This window comes from Narcine bancroftii, chromosome 1, assembly GCF_036971445.1.
Source record: "Narcine bancroftii isolate sNarBan1 chromosome 1, sNarBan1.hap1, whole genome shotgun sequence".
Classification (NCBI taxonomy): domain Eukaryota; kingdom Metazoa; phylum Chordata; class Chondrichthyes; order Torpediniformes; family Narcinidae; genus Narcine; species Narcine bancroftii.
In genome coordinates, this window is record NC_091469.1 from 23,704,076 (window position 1) to 23,726,725 (window position 22,650).

At 41.2% G+C, this 22,650-nt stretch overlaps 2 protein-coding genes across 5 annotated transcripts in view; one reads left to right on the forward strand and one right to left on the reverse strand.

Moving 5' to 3' along the window:
- The window catches only part of fam189a2 (family with sequence similarity 189 member A2), a 124,820-nt gene extending 113,823 nt beyond the window's left edge, over positions 1-10,997 (forward strand). For both annotated transcript variants that reach the window (XM_069922363.1, XM_069922353.1), the window contains one exon: positions 9,579-10,997. In XM_069922363.1, coding sequence (XP_069778464.1) covers positions 9,579-9,835 — 257 coding nt within the window. In that variant the 3' untranslated portion in view covers positions 9,836-10,997. The remainder of the gene's footprint in view (positions 1-9,578) is intronic.
- Positions 10,998-11,037: 40 nt separating this feature from the next.
- apba1b (amyloid beta (A4) precursor protein-binding, family A, member 1b) overlaps positions 11,038-22,650 on the reverse strand; it is a 189,653-nt gene continuing 178,040 nt past the window's right edge. For all 3 annotated transcript variants that reach the window (XM_069922330.1, XM_069922338.1, XM_069922321.1), the window contains one exon: positions 11,038-15,872. In XM_069922330.1, the coding sequence (XP_069778431.1) occupies positions 15,801-15,872 (72 nt within the window). In that variant the 3' untranslated portion in view covers positions 11,038-15,800. The remainder of the gene's footprint in view (positions 15,873-22,650) is intronic.

Here is a 22,650-nt window from a genome sequence, read left to right on the forward strand (position 1 = left end):
ATCTTACAGTCCAAATGGAGACCAAACCTGGAACATTGTGGGTTACTTAGTCTCCTTTCCTCAGAAAGGGGAACAAAGATTCATCCGATGAGTTTCAGACATAGAGGGTTTGTCTAGTGAAGGGAGATTAGAGAACAGTGACCCAGTCTTCTCAGAACATGTGGTGAGCTCATTAAACAAGTCGAAAATAGATGTGAGAAAGATATTTTACCATAGCTGAGGAATTTAGAGTAATGGCTACAATCTCATAATGAAGGGTAGGCCATTTAGTCAGATGACCAGACATTTCATTGAGAGGGTGCTGAATCTTTGGCATTCTTTTCCTGAGGTCTATAGATCATTACAGCACAGTAAAGGTCCTTTGGCCCATGATTTTGTGTGGACCAATGTAAACCTACTCCATCTAACCATTACATACCTCTGTTCTCGCTGCTACCATCAGGAAAGAGGTATAAATGCCACAAGACTCGCACCACCAGTTTCTGGAACAGCTGCTACCCCTCCACCATCAGGCTCCTCAAGTATAAACTCATCAGGGGCTCATTTAAGAACTCTTTATTGATTCCTCCCACCACCCCCCCCCCCCCCCCTCTGTATTGCAGTTTCTTTTGCACTACCAATAAGTCGTAATTCTGTCTAGCCCACAGGAAAAAAGGATCTCAGGGTTGGATGTACTCTGGTAATAAATCTGAACTCACACTCATAACCCTCCATTTTTCTTTCTGTCACCACCCCTGGCAATCCATTTGAGGCACCTACCATGTGTATCTGAAGTCTCCCCTAAACTTTCCTTCACTCATCTTCAAAATGTCCTCCGATACTTGCCCTTTGGCCATATGATGTTGTGCTGACCAACATAAACCTACTCAACAATCTAACCTATAACCCTCTATTTCACTTGCATCCATGTGCCCAAGAGTCTTTTAAATATCCCTATTTTCCAGCCTCCCCCACCATCCTGGCAAACCATTTCAGGCACCTTGACATCTCCACTAAACTTTCCCACCCTCACCTTATATAGATGTCCTCTGGTGTTTGCAGCTGTCACCCTTGGGGGAGAAAAAGGTCTGGCTGTCCACTCTATCTATACTATTGATAATCTTGTAGAACACTATTAAGTCACCTCTCATCCTTCTTTACTCCAAAGAGAAAAGCCCTAGCTCTGTTAACCTTATGTTTTTCTGCACCCTCTCCATAGCTTCTGCATCATTCCTGTAATGAGGTGACCCAAACTGAACACCATATTCCAAGTGTGGTCCAACTAGAATTTTATTGAGCTAAAATATTACCTCACGGCTCTTGAATTCAAACCCCCCACTAACAAAGGACAGCATTACCATACGCCTTCTTAACTACCCTATCAATCTACATGGCAATCTTGAGAGATTTGAACTCAAAAGCCCCTCTGTTCTTCCACACTGTTGAGAATCCTGCCACTAACCATGTACTCCTTCTCCAAGTTGGACTTTTCAAAATTCATAATTTCACACACATCTGGATTGAATTCCATCTGCCAGTTCTCCACTCAACTCTGCATCCCATCTATATTCTGTTGTAACCTAAGACAACATTCTACACCATCCACACTTTCAACCTTCGTGTCATCTGCAAGCATACGGATCCAATTTTTCGTCCTGGTCACATAAAAATCAAAGGAGCAGGGTTCCCTGAGCAGATACCTGTAGAATTCCACTAGTCAATGGCCTCCAGTCAGAATATGTTCCATCTACTACCTACTGCTTTCTGCAGACAAGCCAATTCTGAATCCACACAGCTACGGTTCCATGGATCCCATGCCTTATGACTTTCTATCCCTAGGAAGCCTTTCCAGTAGATTTCCCACTATGATCTGCTTCAGGTGCCAAGACTGGAATACCTGTCTTTAAGCATGTGCTAGATTAAACCTGGAGGGAGCATGGCCTTCCCGGGGGTGGGGGGGAACATGGGATTGCTCTCCACCAGTCAACTTTATCATTTTAATTTTTTGAGGGTGTGCTTTTTGTCATATATTTTATGTGCCCCAACTGTTATCAAATGTCAAATACATTCAATGGCACTGACATTCAATTCTACTGACTGCTTGAAGAGGTGCTGAAGCTTTCTGTGCAGTCTGGTTACTAGGCAGATGGACAGTCAGTGAGAGGGGCCAAAGGCCATGGGAACATTGTGGTGTAATGTCACCATTGCTATAATTACTTGTGGCACAGTAGCTATCTATATGACATCCTCTCCCAGCATGAACCCATTAAGGGGCACATTTCATTCTCCCAATTTTTCTGACTCTGGTTTGATAATGAGATGTCCTAAGGTGAAATGTTTTCCTTGAATATGGATTCCCTTGCTTTCATCTTCAGCAAATAATGTCCATAGAATCCCCAGCACCACACATTTTCTTCCCTTTCAGCATTTCAAAGAGATCATTCCCTCTGTGACTTCCATTTCCACCAAGGAGGTCCCTTCTTGTGGCACTTTCTCAAACAACTGTGGGACATGCATCACTGTTCTCTTCCCATCAGCTGGGAATTAAAAGAGACCTTGTTCTAGCACCTCTCCAATCTAGTATATTGCATTTAACTCAACTCAAGATGGTGATTCCCCAGTACATTGGAAAAAGCAAGTGCACACTGGGTGACTAATTTACTGAATGTTCACTGTTACCTCCAGCTTCCAATTACTCTCTATCCTCCTCTCACACTAAATAATGCCTCTGATCATCTCCAATACCCCAATGAATAAGGCCAAGGAATACCAAGTCTTCCTCTACATAGGTAAACGCTATAGATCTCAGGACTCAGTTGGATGACACTAGTATTCAATTATGGTCACCTCATTACAGGAAGGATGTAGATGCTTTGTAGAGGGTGGAGAGATTTACCAGGATGTATCTGGATTGGCGAACATCTTATGAAGCAAGGTTGACAGAGCTAGGTCTTTTTACTCTGGAGCCATAAAGGATGAAAGGTGACTTAGAAGTATCCCAGTTATCTGGAATTCAATCACCTGGAAAATAAATAGGTAAAAAACATGGGTGTTAAGATTGGCGTTCCCTCCACCAGTCAAACTATACAACGTGCAATCTTAAGCAACCAGTCAATACACTTATCTGGTATCTACCAATCCCCATAGGTGCCGAGTACCAGCAGTTTTTCAGTATATATGATGAGGGGCTGGATAGGGTGGACAGCTGGCACCTTTTTCCCCAGGGTGACGAGCAAATACCAGCAGACGTCTGTTTTAAGGAGAGTGGAGGAAAGTTTAGGGGTCTTGTCAGAGCTAAGTTTGTTTTTACTCAGAGTGGAGTGTTTCTGGAATGCATTGTAGGGGTTAGTGGTGGAGGTTGGTACAATAAGGACATTCAAAAGAGTCAGGCACATGGATGTATGAAAAATAAAGGGTTATGGGTGCGAGGTAGGGAAAATTTAGATTGTTGCTAGCTTTGCATAGGTCAGCACAACATGGTGGGCCGAAGGGCCTGTATTGTGCTGTAATATTCTCGGTACTTTTACTGATTGTGTCAAGAGGTCACATAGCTGCAACGTGAGCTTGGTTCTACTCTTTCCACATGTGCCGCCTAACCAGCATGCCCTCATTCATCTCGTAACTGGATGACTCTTGTACCATTGTATCTCGTTCTCCATCCATCCCTGCAACTTAAAACCTACCTGTTTTCTCACCTTTCCATTCTGATGCTGGCTCATTGACCATTTCTCTATTCGCAAATGCTGCCGGACCTGCTATGAATTTGCATTTTTTTGTCTGGAAATTTCAAAGTACTTGAAGTTCTGTATTTTGTCAAACCAAGATGTTTTTATGTCACAGACACATGTTAAGAAGCTCCCATGTAGAAGAGGCCTTAGATTGGGATGGTGCTCCTCCTTTAGGAGAGGATACAAAGGGGTTTAATCAGTGTGATCCCAGGCTGAGAGACTTTAGTGAAAAGGAGAGGTTGCCATTGCACTTGGAGAAGGGGAAGGATGTTAACAGAGTAAATGGAGGGTCAATGATCAGATAATAAATTTAATTAAATTCGGTGCTGGCAGACATTTTCCCCCATAATATGCTGTTCTCAGGAGTTGGAATAATGAATTATCCAAGGGAAAAAGTCTGCAGGGACAGGGGTGGGCACCTTTTTTTAAAAACATATTCCACCTTAAGTATTCCCTATGTAATAAGTGCTGTTTGATTAGTAAGGGATTGCTTAAGTTGGTCTGTGAGTGGAAAGAAGGTTTGAAAACCACTATTTTAATCATACTTAATTGACTCGTTATGTGCAAGGTTTCATAACTCCAATTTTTCTCAAGCAAAATATTTCAGTAATAACTGGATCTAAAACAGTGGTTCTCAACCTTCCCTTCCCACTCACATACCACCTTAAGTAAGGGATTGCTTAACCACATAACCATTGCAGCACAGAAACAGGCTATCATGGCCCTTGCCCATGCCAAAACACTTATATTCTCCTAATCCCACTGACCTGTATTCCACCCTTAACACTCCATTATCTTTTACATCCATGTACCTATCCAAATTTTTCTTAAAAAGATAATACTGTACCTGCCTTCACTGGAAGCTCATTCCACATAGACCCCGTTCTCCAAGTAAAGAAGCTTCCCCTTGTGTTGCAACTAAACCGTTGCCCCCTAACTCTCAGCTCATGTCCTCTAGTTTGAATCTCCCCTATCCTCAATGGAAAAAGTATTAACATCTATATATCCACCTCAAAATGTTAAAGACCTAATTTGTTTAACCTTTCTCTATAACTTAGGTGCTGAAACCCAGACATTCTGGTGAATCTTCTCCGTATTCCCTCTATTTTGTTCACATCCTTTCTATAAATTGGCCTCACCAATGCCTTGCATGATTTTAACATTAACTCTCAACTCTTATACTCTATGGTCTGATTTAGAAAGGCCAGTATTCCAAAGGACTTCTTCACTATCCTGTCCACCATTATTCCTAGATCTCTGTTCAATTGCATTCTTTAACACCCTACCATTCACCATGTATGCCCTATTTTAATTAGTCCAACCAAGATGTAGCACCTCGCACTAGTCAGCAGTAAATTCCATTTGCCAACTTTCAGCCCACTCTTCTAACTTGCCCAAATCTCTCTGCAAGATTTGAAAACCTTCCTCACTATCCACAACACCATCCATCTTGGTACCATCTGCAAACTTATTACTCCAATTTACCACCCCATCATCTAGATCAGGGGTGTCAAACTCAAATTCACGGAGGGCCAAAATTAAAAACTTGGACTAAGTCGAGGGCCGAACTAAATATTTATTGAAAATTTTCAACAACATCTGCATGTTTTCTCTTCTTTCAACATATGTAATGTTAAACTTTTTCTTATTAAAATAAATGTTTAATAATAGTTTTGGATAAACTCTTTCATTGTCATTGTCCCATTTCCTTTGGAGTTCTGAAACCGTGCACATGACGAGTCAATGAGGGATGATTAAAGCAGTGGTCTTCAAACTTTTTCTTTTCACCCACAGACCACCTTAAGCAATCCCTTACTAATCACAGAGCACCAATAGCACAGGGACGCGAGTGGAATGAAAAAGGTTGAGAACTGTTGTATTGTGGTAACTCCACATCTGATTAGGTTAATTGTTAGGCAAGTGGTCAGAGAAGGACCCCACCCCAAGAAAGGCTTAAATCACAAGAACAAAATAAGCTTCCGTCTCACTGCTCCCAATCTTACACACAGTCCTGATGTGGAATGTGGGGTCGCAGCTCCACGTTCACCCGAGTTCAGGTGCTGTCTGTGTGGAGTTTGTACGCTCTCCCCTCGTCTTGGACCAACAGGTCGGTCGCCTGATGAAGGCACCCGAACCCCCGGCATCCAGGGCGATGGAGGAATTGGCTGAGAAGAGCGCGTTGCTCCCACCCCCCTCTCATGGTTGGAGAGGGATTAAACTGCGATCTCACGGCACCGGGCTCGTCTCCAACAAAAGGAGCGGGAGGCAGGGACCGCCACGCACGGTGCGAGGGGGAAGGCATCGCCAACGAGACGTTCGGTCCGGCGTCGCCGCTGAAGCGCAGACCCAGCGAGGATGGTCCCCAACTCCAGCCGCGTCTGTGTGTCCGGGAGCCGGGTGGGCTGAGTGCGGCGCTCCGATCCCCGGGATTTGGGACTCTGAGATCCCTCCACACCTCCGGCGTCTTCATTTTCACCTTCAGTGTGCATGCACTAAACTGGCGTGGCGGCCAGCGGGCCAACTCTAATATATATTTAATATGATCTTGCGGGCCAAATATAATTATAATTTGGCCCGCGAGCCAGAGTTTGACATGTGTGATCTAGATCATTAATGTATATAAGAAACAACAATGGACCCAGTACAGATCCTTGAGGCACACCACTAACCAGCGGCCTCCAACCCGACAAACATTTATCCACCACCAGTCTCTGACATCTCCCATCTAACTACTGTTGAATCTATTTTACCACTTCAATATTCACACCTAACGATTGAACCTTCCACGTGGGTCCATGTCAAAGGCCTTATTGAAGTCCATATAGACAATATCCTCTGCCTTAACCTCGTCAAAAAAAATTCAGTAAGATTTGTCAAAATGATCTTCCATGCACAAATCTATGTTGACCGTTCCTAATCACACCATTTCTAAGAAAATTTTCCATTAGTTTACCCACCAAGGACATCAAACTTACAGGCCTTTAATTGCTCAGTTTAATCCTTGAACCCTTTTTATAGAATGGGACAACATGTACCATCCCCATTGCTAATGACATTTTAAATATTTCTATCAGAGCCACTGCTATTTCTACACTGACTTCCCACAAAGTCTTAGGGAATATCCGGTTAGGTCCCCGAGACTTATCCACCCTTATATTTCTTAAAAGCTCTAGAACTTCCTCCTCTTAAATCATCTGTTTCCCTTACCTGACACAATTCAACATCTTTCTCCTTAGTAAAGAAGAAAAGAAATAGTTCAAAATCTTCCACACATAGCTGACCACTCTGATTCTCTAAGGGACCAATTTTATTCCTCACTATCCTCTTGCTGGTAAATATAACTGTAGAAAAATTTTATTTCTTTTTAGCTTTTCTAATTTCTTTCTTCAGATTTGTTTTACATTCCTCAAGCACTTCATTTTCTCCATGCTGCCTATATTTACTGTAGGCACCTCTCTTTCTCTGAACCAAGTTTCCAATTTCCTTTGAAAATCATGGCTCCCTCAATATTTTAACCTATCATTTCAACCTAACAGGGACATAAAGGTTTTGTATCCTCAAAATTTCACCTTTAAATGACCTCCTTCCCATAAAATAAATCACCCCTATCCACTCCTTTTAAATCCTCTCTCATTGTCTCAAAGTTAGCCTTTCTCCAATCAAAAATCTTAACCCTGGGTCCAGACCTATCCTTTTCCATAACTATTTTGAAACTTATGGCATTATGATCACTTCTCCCGAACACACACCTCTGTCACCTGACCCATCTCATTCCCCAACAGGAGATCCTACACTGCCTCTTCTCTACTTGGCACTTCTATGTATTGCTGCAAAAAAAATTTCTTGAACACATTTTATAAACTGCAAACCATCCAGCCCTGTTACTGTATGGGTCTCCCAGTCTATGTTCGGACAATTAAGATGTCCAACAATCACCACCCTATGTTCACTGCAATCTCCTTACAAATTTGTTCCTCCATCTCCATCCCCATTAGGTGTTCTATAGTATGCTCCTAGAAGCGTTACTTTGCTTTTCCCATTCCTCAATTCCACCCAGATAGCCTCCCGAGACGAGCCCTCTAATCTATCCTGCCAAAGCACTGCAATAATATTTTCTCTGACAAACAATGCAACAACTCCACCTCTTGTCCCCTTTCACACCTGAGCAACTAAATCCAGGAATATTTAATTGCCAATCACACCCCTTCTGCAACCATGTCTCATTAATAGCTACAACATTGTACAATGCTTCTGGCATTAAAACGAACACATTTTAAGATCTTCTCCACCTATAACTTTCTACTTATCACTAACAGTGTCAACAACCGTATTATCTTTTTCTTCCTTCTCCCCTACTTCTATTCCTACCCTCTGGTTCCTCTTTATCTACTTTAAATGCACCTGCAAGAATATTTTTGCCCCTCCAGTTCAGATGCAAATGATCCTGTTGGAACAGGTCCCACCTTCCCTGGAAAACTGCCCAACTGTCAATAAATCTGAAACCCTCACCCCTACATCATGCCTGCAGCCACATGTAGATCCTCATAATCTTACTATTCCTAAACTCACCTGCATGTGGCACAGGCAGCAACCCTGAGATTGCTATCCTTGAGGTCCTGTCTTTTCACTCTCTAAACTCACTTTTAAGAACCTCCTTACTCTTTCCGCCCACGACATCAGGCTGCTCACCCTCCCTCCTGAGTATTGGGAGAATTTGATCTGAGATATCTTGGACCCTGGCACCAGGGAGGCTATAAATCATTCAGGATACTTTATCTCTCCCACAAAATCTTCTATCAGTCCCCAATCACTACTGCCCTCCTCTCTTCCCTCCTTCCTTTCTGAGCTGAGGGCCGTCTCGATGGCAGAGACTTGACCCTGGTAGGTCATCCTAACCAACAGTATCTAAAACAGTAGAGTTATTGTTGATGGGGACCGCCATAGGGGTGCCCTGCTCTCTCTGCCTCTTCCCCTTCCCTCTACGAACAGTTACCCAGGTATCAGATTCCTGCTGTCTAGGGGTGACTATGATCTATAGTTCATCCAGCTCCAATTCCCTAACACGGTCTCTCAGGAGCTGCAGATGTTGCCATCAGGAACAAACTGACTGTCCATGACTTCCCAAGCACTGAACGGCCCTAACCACTGCCTCCATTACTCACCCTTAAAATTAAGCAAAAAGCAAAAAATTTACTCAGTAAGCTCACCCACCTTACCACTCTGACAGCAGCTTGTCCTCAGCTTCTCGAGCCAAAGCCTCAGTACTCTACTTCTTCTCTGTGCCACTCACTCACTGGGCCGCTTCTTCACCTATCTCTCCCTTTATTGGTCCTTGTTAATTTACTCAATTAACCAATTCTGCAAAACTCTACTTAACCCTTTACCCTCTGAGCACCCTTTTTACTCACCAACACACAGCAACCCAACTCTGAATGAATGTGCATGACAAAATTATTTCCTTTGCATTCTGCAACAATTTCTAATTTTTGCATGCCCTTTTTAATATTGGAAGGGACCGGTGAGCTTGTGCACCCTTGAATTTTATTAAGTGAATACATAGGTATTGATAATCTCAGCACCTTAGTAGGTGAGCTTGAAAGAGAGTACAGTCTAACTGGATAGATAACTTCACAGGAAGTCATTCCTCTGCCAGCTCTGCTTCCCACATTGTGGAAGTGGTTCACCCTTGAATCACTGGAAGGCAGAGACAGACAGATTCTTGATGAGCAAAGGATACCAAGCACAGACAGAATTAAGGTCGCTATCATACTTTTGTTGAATGGTTAAACAAGCTTGAGAGGCCTACTTTTAATTCTTTTGGTTTAGGTGCATTTGTTATAAATTTTAAGCACTTGTTTTTTTTTCATGTAGGCGATCACTGGCAGCTTGCAACACACCATCACGTGCAGGGAGATGGCTCAGACACAAAGATCCACATGGGAGTTCCACCTCCAAAGCTGTGGGGACTTGAGCACATGCACCACTGGAGAGTGGAAACCAGGAGTCAGAGGAAGGGTGCTGAAACGCCAACAGGAAAGGCCCCACAGTCTAATTGGTGTGATACAAGAGACAGTGTTATAATCATGGGGACATTTCTGAGTTTGACAATGAGCCGAAACTCTGTTTGAAAGCTCAAACAACAAATACCAGGAAGGGAATAACCTCAAGATGATAGTGCAATATGAGGAAGCTTAATTAGAGCCATACCTAACATACTGGAGAACAATCTGTGAATATAACAAAGAGATTCAGCAAAAATGCCTCAACGTGCCCATGACTCAAATAGTGGATTAATAGTTATTTCAAAAGAGTGAGATTCCTCAGCTTATACTCTCATTTTTACCCTTTATGACATGCTGCGAGGGAATTTACAGTAACATGCTTTTTTCCTTGTGTCTGATCACGCCACGGGGCACTTTATTTGAAATAGAAATCGAGGAGTTACCAGGCTGAGCAAAGTTTAAAAAAAAGTTTTCTAACTGTTACCTTTACTGCACAGAATAATCAAAGTACTCCATTTCATTGAGTACATCGTCTTCAAAGTAGGGAGATTCCTCTGCAGACGCTGACCACAAAAACAAATAAGTTTGACCCTCAAATTTTACAGAAGATAAATTCTTCAAAGTTACTGAATTATTTTGTAGCTGTTTATAGATTTTAGACGTAACTGTCATAAAATAACCCCATTCTGACCCACAACTGATTAATGAAGCTGTTTAGATCATGAAGACTTGTGGGAAGTACATGTGCATGACAAAATTATTTCCTTTGCATTCTGCAACAATTTCTAATTTTGAGTTCAGCAAATGATTTCCTATGGACTATCCGCACAGCAGAGCAACACAAAAGTGTTGCACAGGTATGCATCAAGAGAATGTATTTTGGTGTCCACCCACAGTCACTGTTTCCTATTGAGCAATACACAGTTATAGAACAGTGGCTCTGTCGGTAAGCTCTTCCCGTGTAAACCAATCTAATTTGCACTATTTTAAACTGGACTGAGGAAATATCCTCTGTCAATACGTACCATCTCCGAGTCCGAGCTTGTGCTCAAACTGATTAATCCCTATAAGAAGTGTGGCAATTATATACTGTTAAGATTACCTGTATTCCCATGTGACTTTTCCTTGGCAGCTATGTTCTAATATTTCAGGTCAGAAAAGATAAAATTTGAGATGACAAATTGTCACAAAACCTGCAAGAACACTCATTTCACCATTTGGAAGGCCATCCTCTCAAACAATGTCTAATATTCTTTTGTTACATCAATAAAATACATTAACAAAAGAATTTCAGTTGTGAGAAAATTCAGATAGTGCATAGTTGTTTCTGGTAAGCTTTATTGGTCAAGAGTCGTGACACATATGCCCTGCGCTGACAGTGCTTCAACACCGTTACAGAGGTAAAAACATGCAACACACAGCACAGCAGCTACAGAGAGGCAATACGTGGAAACGTCAGTCACAGGACAGACGTGTAGTAAACCAAAACAGGTCTGCAACAATCTCAGGGGCTTTCGCACCTTTTCTCTTTCCCTCCCCCCCCAATTACAGGAACACCCCAAGCATACCGTTGAAATGTCAGGTCAGCTGTAATCAATCATGTGTTACTAGTTCTGTGTTTTAAACAGTGAAAAGTAGCAAAGTATAACAGGCCCTTTTACAAGGCACTTTGAGCCAAACAGGACATTAAATGAGTGTGTAATAATGATATATTGAAAGAAAGAGATGAGTAAATATACAAAGTGGTCAATTGCTGATGTCAGAAATCCAAATTAAAAACATAAAATACTGGAAAATATCTCATTCATCTCTGCGGGTGGGCCATCACCCCACAGATGCTGCGATTTTTAACTCTGTCCAGGATGTGGGTTCTTTAATTCCCCGTCTAACTGCTCTTAAAGATCACTCAAGACCAATGAGGGCTTCACAATAATCCAGTAATATAATGACCACTTTTCCTGATGCCAGACTTATTGACTTAATTAATAACATATTAAGATTCAAACTTGTAGCTCCAGGTCATGTCTTTTCTTAAATATAGCTAACTCAGCTTATTCTGGCCCCAAAGCATACATTCATCAGTCTCCCTCGTGTTCCACCATTCTCCTGTCAGTCACCTGCACTTGGGAGAAAATTTATAGCAACTAATTAACCAACCTGTACTTATTTGGACTATGGGAGGGAACCCATGCAGTCAGTGGGAGACTGTGGATGCTTCACGTAGGCTGCACCCAAGGTCAGGATCAAGCCCAGCATGCCACTCTGGACATCCCAATTACTATTCCATATTATCACTAAGATGATAGAAATGTTTTCCAGTAATTTTTGTTTTTAAGAAAATGCACAACAGGTTTGAATCAGATTGCAATTATTCACCAAGGCTTTGCTACACTTTCACTGTAGTTTGGGATAAAGAAAATGCTAACTCTCAATATATTTTCAAAAAATCATTAGGAGAGAAAACAAATTTGAATTCTTCAGTTTCTATTCGCATCTCGGCCATTTTTTATACTAGAACCTTGAAATAACATCATATGCCTAAAAGGATAGTTTTAGTTGGATATTAACTTACAATGTCTATCAATTTGTTCTGCTCAATCATTCCAGGCTCTGGAGAGTTTCATCACATGAACTACTCACCCATCTTTTACTCCCATCCTCCCTAGATTATCAATGAAAAAAAAGCTAATAAAATTAAAAGGAAATTCAGTAAATTAATCCCTAATCCCATCCCCCCGGAAGATTTCTCTCATGGATATTTGCTGAATGGTATCCCAGAGAGAGAAATCATTGTTGCAGTTTGGAATGCCGTTTGGGAATGGTCAAGATGTTCTTTGTCAGCAAAGACAGAAATCTGGAATATTTCTGTCAGAGTTACTAAAGGACAAGGGGGAAAAGCAGGAAGGTATATGAAGCTGTAATCCCATTGCAAGAACAGACCCTTGGCACTGAAAAGCCACATCCAGTTTCTGTAACCTTGGAAACTCAGGCCCCAGAGGACTGGAACCCTAATTATTTAAATGGCTAAAGGACATCTTCTGTCAGAGCATCTGATCACAAACCAGCCTGTTTCATTCAAGCTAAAAGCCACTTTTGATGGACAAGTCACTGCTGTATATTGTATGCACACCTTCATCCAGTGGGAGCAGGGGCAGAGAAGTTACAGCAAAGTTCCCTTCTCCTCTCAGCCCTGTCGGAAACAATGAGGAACAAGGAAGGGACACCTGAGGCTTGTCCTCATCTCCTGTCCGCTATGCCCATAACCCAAATTGACCAAATGGGGAGCTTGGTCAAAACTTGGGTTCTAACATCCCTTACCACTAGACAAAGCAGGCAACATCTATAAAATGGTGCGGGGCCCTTTGGTACCTCCCCCGCCCCTTCAACCCCCAAGAGGCAAACACAACCTATCTGTACCCACCATCTTTGGTGTCTGTCATTTGAAAATTACAAGAATTTCTTGGGATTTTCTCAATTTAGTCCAACATTTTGAAGAATTAACAAAGACACTTTTGGTCCCCAGCTCTCAATATGTCTGAGAATATCAGCTACAAGATGCAATCGCTTTCCACACATCTGCTCAATTAGAATCTGGTTTACCCTCTTGAACATCATAGCCACTGGCGCAGACTGGATGCAATATGTAGTATGACCAAAATGGATTTCAGGTACTCCCCAGTGCTGCTTCAGCAGCATCCTGCAAACCCATCACCTCCACAGCCAAAAGCAACATGTGCAATGAGAATGCCTCCCCTGACAATGTGCACATTGAGACCCTCATCCTGGGCCTAAACCCTGAAAGCCCCTCCCTTACAACATAGCAAGAATTGTTTCATCGGAAGAACTGCAACAAGTAGGGAAGGGCAATATGCAATGGCCTTACTAGAAACATCACATCATGCGAGTGAAGAAAACTATTTGGTAATCTTGATTTAAATAGGCCTGAGTATACAGAAACGTTTGCAATTGATGGCTGATATTCTCATACAGGCTCAGTAGTGGAGAGATCATGGGTGAAATTCTTTCAAAAAGATATAAGAATTTTTGCAGATCAAACACCTTTAAATACTATTTTTCCCCAGCAATTCCGCAGAAAAAAAGAGGAATGTAAATCATTAAACATATCACTCTCTTTTCCCCCTTCCCCAACAAATAAATCCTTAACAGTAACATAAATAAATGAACATTGTTGTATAAGAAACACAAAAACAATTTCCAAAAAATGGATTATGAACGACATTCACAAGTGCATTAATCTGACAAAAATACTTTACAAGGTAAAAGTTTATGTTGTAGTGTTATGCCTTATGTTATATTCTATTGCACCAATGACAAGTATATTCTAGTACTGCATAAAATATTTACAGTAAGTTCACATCGGCATCTGTAGGTATTGATTAATATAGATATTATCGCAGGTCATTGAATGAAATCCTTTAGCTTGTCCCCATCCTATTATTGTAATTTCAAGTAATAATGCTGCAGATTTGCACAGGATAACACTTTAGTTTTGTGTGTAAACATAGGAAAAAATATATTCACCTGAAGTGCTGAGAAACTGACATTTTCAGGATATTCGTCCCCGTATCACTCTTGTCTTAATTCATTTACCCTTGGGCCAGGATACAGGAATGGTTCTGGTGTTCCACTAAAATTCTGCGAGTCCTGTTGCTGGGACATGTTAATGATTCAATTGCACGCAAGTTAATTCAGAGGGTGTAACTAACTCATCAATGCTTGATGATCAATGATGAGAGTATGCATAGCTCTTTCATGGCCATTGTTGACAGAAGGGATAATAGACTGCGCCACACACTTTAGTGATTACTGCTAACCTCATCCTGAATTGAAATCCTTTACACACTGGGCAAGGCGATCGTGGTCTCACTAGAGTGCAGAATTGTGCTATCAATTGCTCCAGACGACATCCTTGTTACTAACGTTGCTTAAAAGTTGTGCCCGATCAGATGCTCATTCCCAAAAAGGTTAGAGTGACATAAAACTGGCCACAGTTACTGAAATAAGTTTTTTTTTTGGTTAAATAATAATACTTATATAAAAATCAAGAGGTTTCAAGTTAAACAGATAGAACTCAAACTGAAACACTGGCTCAGATATTTTGTATCTAGGGAATTCTAGGGGAACAAGTGTGCATGTTAAATATCCCAGCACTGAAGTGGATGCAGTCCAATGAAAGCTTAGGTCCCAGGATGTGTTTGAAAGTATAATTGCCTGGCAGGGCTCAGTCAATTTGATGCTGACGTATTTACAGTGGTGTATTTTACAGTCTTCTCCAACCCCTATGTTTTTAAATCATATCTACCTCAACCCCACCTCTGCATATTTAATTCCCAAAACAGAACAATAATTTGCTCAAGGAGTTGCCAATGTCCAGCTTCCACTTTGAATGTTATGAGAATGGAACTGTGGAATACTCCCATGCTTTCTAATCTCTCCTGATTAACATAAATTAGGAATTGATAACAGATTTTTTAAATTGGAAATTGGTGACACAGGAATGATCTTTGAGCTGCCCTCAACTTGAACAACATTATTTAGAGCAAAATGATTTCTTTACAAACACTCCAGTATAGGTTGGAATGTCTCAACGAGGTTAACAAAAAAAAAGTAATCGATTAAGAGGATTAATCAGGAATGTTTTAGAATAATAAATGGGAATAAGGACAGAAATTTCTGGATTGCAGTACATACATGTTGAAAATTTGTACATTTTTATCAGTTTGCTTAACTTTTAATACATTTCCCAAATGATAGAATTACTCACCTGCACCGAACAGGTTCAACATAAGAGCCCTCTACTAATTAACAAAGTTATATAGAGGCCCAGTAGCTAATTGGTGAGAATTAACCTGCGAGAATATATTTACCTTTCTACTATAAACCGCACAAAGTTGCATGTCTGAAAGGCAAAGATTTGTGGTTTTTTTTTTACAGATTTTTTTTGTCAAACAAAGCAACGTTTAAAAAAAATTGTTTTTGCAGCTGCAGAAATGCAGCAACGATCAACACAATCAAACCACACGGACACTTCCACTTTGCACACCAGGCCAGGGAGGGGGTGCTGTCCCCTTCAGATGTAAACAGGCTGTTCTTGAGCTGTCAGCAGTCTGTACATGGCTGCAGGCATTGTCTTCATGTGAATCTAGGGGAGAGGGGAGGAAGATTCGATTGAATTTCGACATCACCAGTTCAGGGGAGAGTGAAGATCTTTAGGATGGGTTTCCATAGGCAGTGATGTCAAATAAAGGAGCACCAAGATTAAATATTGATCGAACTGGACAGTGGTTGGCCCATGTTTTCATTACACTGTGTCTTGTTTCTAGCCTCTGCTGGCCTCGCATCTCCTCCGCTGGGTTTCTGTATCATTCATTGAAGGGTCCGCTGTGGGGGTTTTACAGTTTGTGTGGAGTTGGGGTTAGGGTTATTGGGGGTGTTTCTTGGTAAGGTTGGGTCTGTGTTAGGGTGTCCCTGTAATTTGTCATGAGTCTGTTGTGGGGCTTCTATTTGGGTTGTCTTTGAATGGGGTTGAGTCTGGGTAAGGGTGTCTTTATGCTTTCTGGTTGTGCCCTGGCCTAGAGAGTCAACAACAGACTGTGCCTGTTGGAGTTTGCTGTCAGGCTCTGAAGGCCCATGTGGGATTAATTTTTGGTTATTTGGGTGGTTATCATTGGGTTAAATCTGGGTGAAAATGCCCCAATGATCTATACATTGAAGGTCGTCTCAATGACCTTAATGGTAGTGACATCCAACAAGAGATGCCAGGAAATAGGACAAAGGATGCAAGACCTGTCAGGGAGGATGGTTTTAAGGAGCACCTTAAAAGGAGAGAGAACAGGATCACATTTAAGGATGCACAAGAGGCCAGAACTGCGAGGCTGCAATCTCAAGGGATGTTTCACTAAAGTAGGGGTCAAAGACAGAGACAGTGGAAATAGAAATCCTGAATTGCAAGCCATTTCCAAATATTGTGCACAACCCAAAATACTCTGTTATTTATATTTTTCCCCATCGACAAGAGAGTTCCAGGCCTCTGTGGAAAGGATTAGATCCCACAGTTCTTTTAATAGGGTCAGCACAGGCACGATGGGCTGCAGAGCCTCTGTGCCAATTTATTCAATATCACCCTAGAAAGCAATTGTTTCTAATTATTTTCCAATTAAAGTGCAAGTATACTCTATCAACCAATATGACCATAACAGAGAAAAATTGTTAAGAGCAAGAGGATGCATTTAATATTTAACTTTTAGATTCCTCAGAGTTGAAAATCACCAGCATGAACCAAACTCTCCTCTGCACTCATTTTGATTGACACCAGGAGAACAAATCATTTGCGGCGGGGGAGGGGGAATTCAATAAATGGCTGTCATTCTCAAATTCATTTGGTGCCTCAGATGAACCTGATCTGGTGTTTTTATTTCAGATGTAAACGTCACAGGGGCCCATATCAAAGTGTGGTTCCCTATGGGCATGCTAAAGGTTTACATTTGAACCAATTATCATGGAAGAATGTAGGTAGGTCAAGTGACAAGGGAGCACAAAATCTGTTGAGTGACTGACACACAGATCTGACTTCTTTCAATGAGGAAGGTTAAAAACCTACTTGACATTTACCTCAGTCTCCTGAAATTATTCTTCAAACCAAGGTAAAGTCAAGGGCATACCAGTGAAACTGATCGGACAACTCAGGATATTTGCTGAGCACATGTCAGGGATCAATGCCAAATTGGTCCCAAATGTATATTCTGTAACATCAGCTCCAGGTTGTTGAAGCCAATTTTTACTGGTGTCAAAAAAACAGCTTGAAAAGGAACCAGATCATTGCATACACAAGTGGATACATAAATCACCAAGTGAGAGCCACTGGGTCTCAGAATAACATCGGGTTTGAGAGATGGCTCCTGTGATAGTGCAGTAGTGCAGCACCACTGTCTCAACCAAGCACAGGAATCACAGTTGGGATTTTAAAACTCAGGTTTCTGGACACTTGAACCTACAACCTTCTGACTCAGATGTGAGAATGTTTCCCAGTGAGCCACAAGGAATTGTAGTTTTGCCTAATTGAACCTGTTGAGCAACTCTCAGTGCACAAAGAGTACTTTGTGGTCAGGTTTGATTTACAATCTCATTTTCCTAGAGGTTGCTGACACTCACCCTTCACCCATTAGAATAAAAGCTTAATTCCGCTACTAAAATTGGCAATGACCCATTTTTGTGTATATTATTCCATTTGCCAGATCACTTGACTGATCCACACCAATTGCATAACTTACTTTTCCATCTTTGTGTCATGAGCAAATTTAGCAAGCATACGTCACTGTCATTTACAATCAATTATAGAAAGCTGAAGCCCCCACACATTAATCCCAATTGCATACCACTTGTTACATCGCACCACTAGCAAAAAAAGGCTCCTTTTAATATATTTCTCCTTTTAATATATTGTAGTACTTTGAATAAATAATTCCATTCTACTCTGTCAAAGGCTTTCTCTGTATCTAAAGCAACCACTACTGTTGGAGTTTTGTTTCCTTGTACTGCATAGATTAAGTTAATGAATTTACAGATATTGTCCGTTGTTCATCTTTTTTTAATAAATCCAGTTTGGTCTAGTTTAACTATTTTTGGTACACAGTCGGCCAATCTGTTTGCTAATAGTTTAGCTATTATCTTATAATCTGTGTTAAGTAGAGATATTAGTCTATACGATGCTGGTGTTAGTGGATCTTTCCCCATCTTTGGTATTACTGTAATTATTGCTGTTTTGCATGAATCTGGTATGTTTTGTGTTTTTTTCAATCTGGTTCATTACTTCCAGGAGAGGAGGAATTAATAAGTCTTTAAATGTTTTATAGAATTCTATTGGGAGTCCATCCTCTCCCGGTGTTTTATTGTTCGGTAGTTTTTTTTAATATCTCCTGTATTTCTTCTATTTCAAATGGTTTTATTAATTTATTTTGCTCCTCTTTGCAATTCCGGTAGTTCAATTTTAGTTAGAAATTCATCTATTTTGTCTTCTTTCCCTTCGTTTTCAGTTTGATATAGTTGTTCGTAGAATTCCCTGAAGTTTTCGTTGATCTCCGTTGGGTTATATGTAATTTGTTTGTCCTTTTTCCTTGATGCCAATACCGTTCTTTTAGTTTGTTCTGTCTTAAGCCGCCACGCTAGTATTTTGTGCGTTTTTTCTCCTCGCTCATAATACTTATGTTTTGTCTTCATTATGTTCTTCTCCACCTTATATGTTTGTAGTGTTTCATATTTTATTTTCTTGTCTGTCAATTCTCTTCTTTTAGTTGTATCTTCCTTTATTGCTAATTCTTTTTCTGTATTTGTTATTTCCCTTTCCAACTGTTCTATTTCTCGATTGTAGTCCTTCTTCATCTTAGTTACATAACTTATTATCTGTCCTCTGATGAACGCTTTCATTGAAAAAGGCTCCTTTATGCCTCGTTTCCTATGAGTCTGCCAATGTTGTACACATCAACAATTGGAGGTTTACAATCCTTCGGCCCAACTTGTCCATACCCACCAAGCTGTCTACCCAAACAAGATCAATTTTCTCCAGATACCTCCAAACCCCTCCCAACCACATGTTCTCCAAACACTGCATCTGCCTCCACTATCTCCTCTGGCAGCCTGTACAGTAACTCCAACATCCTATATCTGGAAAAGTCACTCCCCATCCCCCCCACCCCCAGCCCAGCCCTGCAGATCTCTGCAAATTTAAATTACATTGTTAAAATTTAATCACAGCACGGTAGGAACTGATTACAGCCATTGAAACCTGTACTGCCCAATTACCCTACCAATCCAGTACATTTTTGGAGAGTGAGAGGAAACCGGAGCACCCAAGGGAAATCTACATAGAGAAAGTATAAACTTCTTACAGACAGCGCCAGATTAAACACAGGCAGCTGGCACTGCAATAGTGTGTTAACCACTACATTAACCAATCTGTTACCTGTCTTTGGAACGTTATACGATTCTTCTTTAAATTTGATATTACTTTTAACTTTTTAAACTTAACAATGATGTGGGTCCTAACCACACTTTTTTCTTTTTTGCTTATATGCATCTGTGTAATTGTGAATGTTCCCCATGAAATGTTTGCCACAGCATTTTGGTGGATCAGTTTTCTGGCGTTCTTCAATGGTTGTCGCTGACTTTTGGATCTATTCTCTCCCTAATTCCAAATGGAAAATGCAATCACCTTGCAGTTGCTGTACTTGGGGATATTTTCACAAAGAGCTCTTTAATTACATTGATAGGATGCAGAGCTCTGCTGAGTATTGGCAGATGGAGTTTAACCTAGAAAAGTGTGAAGTGGTTCATTTTAGTTGGTCAAATTTGAAGGCAGAATATAATGTTAATGGGAGGACTCGGAGCAGTGTGGACGAACTGAAAGATCCTGGGCTATGTGTCCACAGACACTCATGGCTGTTGCACAGGTTGATTGTGATGTTAAGATGTATGGCATGTTGGCCTTCATTAACTGTGGGATCGAGTTCAAGAGTCGTGAGGTAATGTTGCAGTTACACTAGATTTTAGTTAGACCCCACTTGGAAAATTGCTTTTAGTTCTAGTCACCTCATTACAGGAAGGATGTGGATGCTATGGAGAGAGTGCAGTGGAGATTATTGCCTGGACTGGAGAACATATCTTATGAGGATAGGTTGAGTGAACTTGGTCTTTTTTACCTTGGAGCGATGGAGTGACCAGATAGAGGTGTATAATATGATAAGAGGCAATGATCATATAGATGGCCAGATGCTATTTCCCAAGGCTGAATGGCTAACATGAGGGGGTATAGTTTTAAGATGCTTGGGATTAAGTGCGGGTGGGGGGGGGTTGGGGGAATGCAAGAGGCATGTTTTTCATTCAGACTGATGGGTGCATAGAATGCGCTGCCGGCAATAGTGGTGGATGTCAATACAATCTTTTAAGAGACTATTAGATAGATAGACGGAATTGAGGAAAAAGAAGGGTTATGTCATAGGAAATTTCTAGACATCTGTTAAGAGTCGGTCAGCGCCACACTGTGGGACAAAGGGCCTGTACTGTGCTGTAGATTTCTATGTTCTAGATACTCTCATCTTATTGTGAAATGACAGGTCTATCTACTGTAGTTTGTCCTCTGATTCGCACCAAAACAAGGTGTTCTCAGAAGCAATCCCAAAAATACCATACTAATGTCTGTCTGTTTATACATATTAAAATTCCTCATCATTTAAGCCATACATTTTATATTTATTCCCTCCATGCGGTGGCTGCTAGGGGATCTGTACACCATTGCTCTGAGTGAATTCTGCCCTATTTTTAATCTCCACCCTAATCTGTCCGGTTTCCTGAATTTAGATCATCCCACTTTCTTGCACAATCTCCCTCATTAATCAACAGTGATACTCTCCAACTTTTCCAACTTCCTGAATATTACATAGCCTTCAATATTCAATGTCTCTGGAATGGCCATCAGATTAGACTTAATTATTTCCGAGTTCGTCTATTTCATTTGGAAATTTATATGCAGTCAGATACAGAGCAATTAGTCTATTTATTACATTTGTAACCTTAATCCTACTGATACACCTTAATTTATCATTTCCTAAATGAATACCCTTTGCTCCAGTTTGTCCCCACACTTGGATACATCTTTGATTTCTCATCCCCAATATTAATTTAACACTTCTATTTCACCCGAATGTTGGCTCAGCAGGGTTCAGGTTTAAGCCAGTGGTAAACCTTCCACTTTCTCCACTTCTGGTGTTAATGCCCAAGGACACATTTGCTGACCATTTTCACCGTACTCTCACATTCACAGTGTTCAACTCTGACTCTTCATTTTTGGATCCATCGGTCACTGCAATGGAGGGTAGATAACATCTACTGCAAGTCCACAGTTACCTCAACTTTAATTCCTTCCAACTTGCCTCCTGTAAAAGACTCTGTTCCATTCTACAAATTCCTGTGTTGCTTGCTTTGGCTCCAACAATGAAACTTTTTACATGGTGAATCTGAAATGTATTCCTTTCTCTTGAACAGTGGGTTCCCACCTCCCCCAATCCTTGAGTGCATTTCACCCATTTCCTGCACCTCTTCTCCTGTGAAGATCCAGTCCCTCTGTCCCTCACCTTCCATGCACGGGTCTCTGTATTCAATGGATTTTCCCTTGCAATTTCCACCAGCTTCAATGCGATTCCATCAGCAGATACATAACCCCCTTCCTTTTCAGATTTTTGAAGGGATTGTTCCCTTCGACTTCCCTGGTCCACTCTTCCATGCTCACCTATCGCACCTCCATCATGTGGCACTTCCCCAGCACATACAGGAGAAGGCAAACATCTGTTCTTTCATCTCTTCCTTCCCACCATTCAGGGACTCGTACAGTCTTTCCAGGTGAGGCTTGAGGCTAACGTAGTGCATTTATTTTTCACAATGTGATCTCCTCTACATTGAAAGAAGCCAAATGCAAACAGGGTCACTCAGTACACAGGAGCAACCTGAGCTTCAGGACGTGGCCACTCTCATTCCCCAACTCTCTCTCTGTCCCCCTATTCCATTGAGTCTCTTCACAAGTTTGAGGAAAAGCATCTCATCTGGGTACACTGGCTACATCTGGGTACACTGCAGTTTATAGAACAAATGCCGTAAACTTGCTCTTCTTGCTGTCTGTAGCAGTATTGCCCATTTCTATCCATTGCCTTTTTGGCACAGTTTTCCTCGTTTTAATAGTAGTCTGGTCTGCTAGGTTTGAACCACAGCCTTGCTCTGTAGCACATTACCCAGGAGCACAATATGAATCTAAATGCCAATTTAAGTCATTCAGAAATATAGTGGAACCCCGATATAACGCGATGGTTTGGGTAAAAAAAAATGTGAATAAAGCAGGGTCATGCTAAATCGGGGTCACGAGAAACAGAGTTTTC